Genomic DNA, 6,000 nt, shown 5'->3' with positions numbered 1-6,000 from the left:
GCGTGTCTGTGTGGACCATATGACAAAGAAGTACAGAACAGGTAAAGGGGTCAATTTGTCACACCAAGGTTATTGGCCCCTGAATCAGCTTTTGTGCAGTAGTGTCTGTCAGGCTCTTTCTAATTTTTGTGAATAAAAAAACATTTAAGTGAACAGCAAAGATTATCTTGTATGTAACAAAACAGTTGTAATTACCCATGTAATCATTTCACTTATGAAATGTGCCAAATACATATTCAATCTCACATCTAAAATGTATTTAATTTTCTGTAATATTAAATAAAGACAAGCAATGAAGCTGTATTCAACAGTTTATCAGTATTTTTTTTGCTTAGAAGATGACCAAACAATTAACCTATTATCATTATTATCTGTCAGATATTTTAATACATTCATGAACTAATCACCTGAGCTTTAGCATTTAGGCTGCACAACTAATTACAATCAGATATGATGAATTTCTTTAAATATTCAAATCAACTTGTATATTAAAAAAGACAAATTATGTGCAGATAACATTTTAATTTAAAGTAATATAAAACTGAAGAAGTTCCAAAAGAGGTTATGTAAAGATTAGTGACACTATTAGAAGTTTTTTTTTTATGTTATGAAGAAAGCAGCTTGATTACCCCACACACTAATTCCTCTCAGAAACATTAATATTTCGGTGTCGTTTGTTTAGGCGTTCATAAATAGGCTTATCTAAAGTTTATATAGGCTAATCTTCGGTCGCTCTCCTCCCTCCCTCCCTCTCTCTCTCTCTCTCTCTCTCTCCGTGTCTCTCACTCTCTAAGAATAAACCCAGGCTCCTCCTCTTTATGATAATGTGACAGTAGCATCTCCAGCTCGGAGACAAGCCTCCTCTCATTCTGATTCAACTATGTGATGTGTTTTTTCTGTCTTTTCTCCTATCTCTTCTTTTATCCCCATCTCCTCATCGTCACTCAATGCGCACTTCTCCCTCGCGCATCGCCAGCACTTGTTAGACAAAGTTACTTTGCAGATAGTTGACTCTGAAGTTTACTTTTTTTGTAGTTTTTACTTTAAATTCTAGGACATGACTACCATGGCATCTCCGGCCGCTCCGACGCTTCTCCCCGCTGCTCCTCTCGGTCACCACCCGACGCCGAGTTCCGTTTCTCCGGCCACCAACTCCCCTCCACCTGCGGCCACCTCCGCCGCGTCCTCCCCGGCTCCTCCGGTGGCTCACCCGGCGCTGCTTCACCCCTTCAGAGGGGAGCTCTTACTACCGAACGGGACCCCATTAAAGAGCGGAGGAGCGCCGGTGTCCAGCGGCTCTAAGCCCGTGTACGCCACCCCGTCGCCCGTGGAGAGCACACCGCAGAACAACGAGTGTAAACTGGTGGAGGTGAAAGGGGCCAAACTGGCCTCGTTCACGGTCAAAGACACGGAGCTCATCTGCCTGCCACAGGCTTTCGACGTGTTCCTCAAGCACCTGGTCGGCGGGCTCCACACCGTGTACACCAAGCTGAAAAGGCTGGACATTACCCCGGTGGTGTGCAACGTGGAGCAGGTCCGGGTCCTTCGGGGTCTGGGGGCCATACAGCCCGGGGTGAACCGGTGCAAACTCATCTCCAGGCAGGACTTCGAGACGCTCTACAGCGACTGTACTAATGCAAGGTGAGTGGGGCATGTGGGCTGGGGTGGGCTGGGGGGCAGGATGGAACACAGAGGGGTCACCCACTCTGAACAGATACCCTCCACCTGCAGGTTCAACACGGGCTTAAAGTCTAAGCCTGAGGACTCAAATGTCCCAGAGCAAGAAACTGAGTAAACTCCACCCAGCTTTTCCCTCTCATCTCTGTGCTTACACCATTTCAATGTTTGTTTCAACAATGATTGGTATTTAACTGATGATGGTTTATTTGTGCAAATAATCCATTAAATATTCAACTAGTAATTGAAGTAAATATATAATAGACCCAGCAGAATTTGATACTTCTATTCATGAGGGAGGCAGAATATTTGGATTTTTATTGAACATGTCATCTTGGGATGTGGGCTCTTTATAGAAAAAACAATAAATTCATTAATTAAGCAGATAAATCTCTAGGCGTAAGGGCATTTATAGTTGCTCCCCTTGTGTTATGTTTGATAATCTCTCATTACAGCCTGATACGGGTATTGATTTACACTTCTATTTGCATTATACTGTACAGGCGAACTTGACAATAAAGGTTTAAGTCTAAGTGTAAGGAATGTTTACATGATATGTAGGCTATTTTTGTTGATTTATATGTTGTGATTGACTGGAGGTCCACTTAACCTTTTTATTTAGCACATTATTGCAGCTTGGCCTGTTACTAATTCACTCATCAGATGAACGTTGTGATTGCAGTGATGATGCTGATGATAATGAATTTTAGTAATCCTAATAAAAAGCGGTTTTAAAAGTTTGTCATGTTATCGTAGGCTGTGATCTCTCACTCTCTCGCACACACACACACACACTTACACTCCTCTCTTCTTCCCTCTGCTTCTGTCCTAGACACACACACACACATGCACACATTGAATCTGACACTGTCATTCTGAGAAATTGATTCTTCACAGAAATTAATTAATTTTCATTTGGCCCCAAGCGGCAGCTTAAATCAGGACAAGCTCACTCACTCACTCACTGATCCCCACACTCACTTCTCTCTCTCTCTCCTTCCTTAATAACTCGCTGTCTTATCATATCAACACTCTTTAGCCCTGAGCATCAGAACAGAGGAGATGATTAAATGAATTCTCGGTATTTATGATGCGATTATGTAAATGAGCTGTTTTGCAGAACTCTGATGGTGACCAACTACATGGGTCATCAATCCAATGCGCCAGAGAGATGTTTGGATAAAGGAGCTAAATTGGCTGGGATCTGTGGTTTCCTGGTGCCTCAGTCTGCTGTGTTGCAGACCACATGCTCGTAACAGCATGAGTTTGAATCCAGAGGAGTGTGGATTAGCCCTAGTTTGGGGAATTTATATTGTTTGATAGTTAATCCCTGCTCCTTGGAGCATGAATGATCCAATTTACACCTGCCATTAAATGCAGATACAGCATGTGTCAAGATGTGTGTGCTTTAGAAATGGGAGAAAAAGTTGACAACTATTTTCCAATTCTTTTTAAGCTCAAATTCCGCATGTTCAAGTCCATTAGGATCCATTTCGAATTTGATGTAGTTGTAATATTTTCTTTACAAGCTGTGACATGTTCAGTTAAAGCAGATTTGCTTCAAAAAGAAACTAAGTTTTGGAAGTAAACTTGTGTTTGAGCAGATTAACACCTGTGCTCAAGCACTTGGAACCCTCCAACCACAAGCAAATCCAGATGCATCTTCTGGCAGCTTTGGGGATTTTGTCTCTGTCAGGTGTTAATGGGAACATTGTTATACAACCTGAGAAAATACACAGCCTCCGTCATCTCTAATTATCCACACAAACAGCCTTTAGTTAATGAGATCTGAAAACATCAGTCATCTGAAATCTTCAAATGACTTCCATGATTCTTTGTCTGAAGGTTTTAATTGTGCTGTGGTAGACACAAGTGTCAGCCCCTTGCTACTGCAGGAATGTCTGCAAGAAAAAAAAATGGATGGAGCAACATACTGTAACAGGATAAAAGTAGGACTCAAGACAGTAGTGGTTAAATTAGGAAAGCCGGCCAACAAAAGCTATAAAAGTTTCAAGAACATGTCCAAGAATATGATGTTGCAGCTCTCTGACAGCGTCAAGGCTCAGTGAGGGTTTTGTTACTGATTAAGACAGCCATCACTTATTATTTTCCAGTCCAGTACAGTCAGACAGGCTGGAGGAGAAATAACAGCCTTGTCAAATAGTTTAACATGACTAACAGAACATTTTACATAAATTCATGCTGGTTATTCTTTCGCATATTATTATATTCACTGTCTCTTTAAAATGTAACTGAAACATCGTGAAGCAGATATTTCACAAATGACCTGTGTTTATCAGTGTCTTTCCTTCTTTGCTGTCCTGATCTTTAACCTGCTGCGCACACACACACACACACACACACACACACACACACACACACACACCCTAACTACTGACTCATCAAACCATGAAGATGGTCCGACTTCACCCTGGGCCAAAACCTAGTTATAATTCATGCATAGGTGGCACACATACACACTGTCGCCTCCTTCATCCCCATACCCACACACACACTCACACACACACACACTAATGCACACACATGGTCACGCCTGTGTGTTTGCTGGCTTTGCTGCAAAATGACATTAGTTCCACAAAGAGAACATGACGTGTAGGAGGCAACCTGATCCTCTGTCCTTTTCTTTCTGCCTCACAAAGGAACAGTTTCATTTTATGTTAGCAACACACATCAAACAGCTTAGGTCAAACTGTGTGTGTACGCGCATATATTGTGATTATATACACTATTTATGTAGTTTGTGTAGGGTACCCAAATGCCAACCCCCACGTTACATAAAAGCCATGTAATGCGGCGCAGGACAACATCTCTTGTTACATTCTCACAAAGCATGTCTGCATGTGTGAATAACGTTTGCACGCATGGAGGTGAAAAGTAGCACACTGTATGTTTTAATAGACATGCCACTTTTGATAGAACAACCCACAGTTTTTTCTGTGTGTGCCCAAATGTTAAGATATCTGTCACTGACATTTATATGCCCTCCACTACAATGGAGGACAATTATTTTTTTGGGTGAAACATGACATTTAAAAATTTCAGGTGCAGTGTTTCTTTCCAGGAACAGTGACCCCATTACTGTGAATAATCTACTGAAGACAATGTCAGCAGTCAATACTTTCTTTCGAAGTGGAAATATTCTCTGTTTTATCAAGTCTAATTTGGCCACTGTTCCTGGAAAGAGAAGTCGGAGTTAAGCTGTTATTTTGCATTTCACCTTAATGTATTAGTAGAGATGCACCAGTTGAGAAACTGTGGGCTGATACTAATCTTTTTTTGTATTTGTTTATTCTGTTTTTGTTGTTTTTTACTCCCCCTTTCATGCAGATTAAAGAAAGAAATCTTCGTTATATAGAAATAACTGAACTCTTACCAGTCTTTCTGTATTTCAAGCTTTCATCACACTGTATCTGATAGAGCACACATACAATCAAATTCATTTGAAGCAACATTTAATATATACACAGAATGACAAATGTATTATTTTTTTATGATAGCTGATATCAGTCAACAAGGCCAATACCTTTGTTCATATATATGTAGGACGGCAACAAGAATCAGTTCATTTCTCAGAATTTAAACACTTTAAATCTAAACTATCGTCAGCGAAAAGGTGAGAATACATGTTGTTTTTTTCTTTTAAGTACTGGTTTCGTACATTATCCCATGTATCTTCTATTTCTAACAATAGACCTGAGATCACACATCTTTCTGTGCAGCTGTTTTAGCCAGAGAACCTGAAAAGAAGAGTCAGACATGAGGCAGGTGTAAAATTGACATCACTTGAAAAAAAAAAAAAAAGTTGCCAAAATACAACAGTTAATGATAAATGAGATGAAGTGGCCTACAGAGTGGAACAAAAGCTCACTCTTTGTCTTTCTCTGTGGCAAACCTCAGCAGCGCAAGTTAGCAGTGGCGGGCCGGTGCTGTGTGTGGGAAGGTGGACTCCTCAAAGCCGAGCCCCACTGCCACACTATAACTCACTGTCAAAGTCAGAAAGCGGTATTGGGATGGGAGGGGGAGTAGTGCTGTATATCTGTGTGTGTGTGTGTGTGTGTGTGTGTGAGGGTGGGGTCATTAGCTCAACTTTAACCTCTGCTCTCTTTTGATGTTTTATAGAGAAGAGAACGATGAGATAGAGAGAGTGGGCCTCCATGTCTTCATTTATGACAGGTCTTAATGGAAGACTCACAAGCATAGACACACGGACATACACACACGCACACGCACACACACACACACACACACACACACACTCTTGACATCGTCTTGACCCTGGAATGTGGGAGAGGAATGCAAGGC

At 41.3% G+C, this 6,000-nt stretch overlaps 1 protein-coding gene across 2 annotated transcripts in view; it reads left to right on the top strand.

The window, feature by feature from the left end:
• The first annotated feature begins 838 nt into the window (after window positions 1-838).
• Window positions 839-6,000, top strand: part of dachc (dachshund c) — a 29,063-nt gene continuing 23,901 nt past the window's right edge. For both annotated transcript variants that reach the window (XM_030156101.1, XM_030156099.1), the window contains exon 1: window positions 839-1,641. In XM_030156101.1, the coding sequence (XP_030011961.1) occupies window positions 1,058-1,641 (584 nt within the window). In that variant the 5' untranslated portion in view covers window positions 839-1,057. The remainder of the gene's footprint in view (window positions 1,642-6,000) is intronic.

The sequence above is a fragment of the Sphaeramia orbicularis genome, chromosome 15 (genome assembly GCF_902148855.1).
Source record: "Sphaeramia orbicularis chromosome 15, fSphaOr1.1, whole genome shotgun sequence".
NCBI classification, from domain to species: Eukaryota; Metazoa; Chordata; class Actinopteri; order Kurtiformes; family Apogonidae; genus Sphaeramia; species Sphaeramia orbicularis.
Note: the sequence above shows the minus strand (reverse complement) of the source record. Positions and strands in the feature narration are given on the sequence as shown.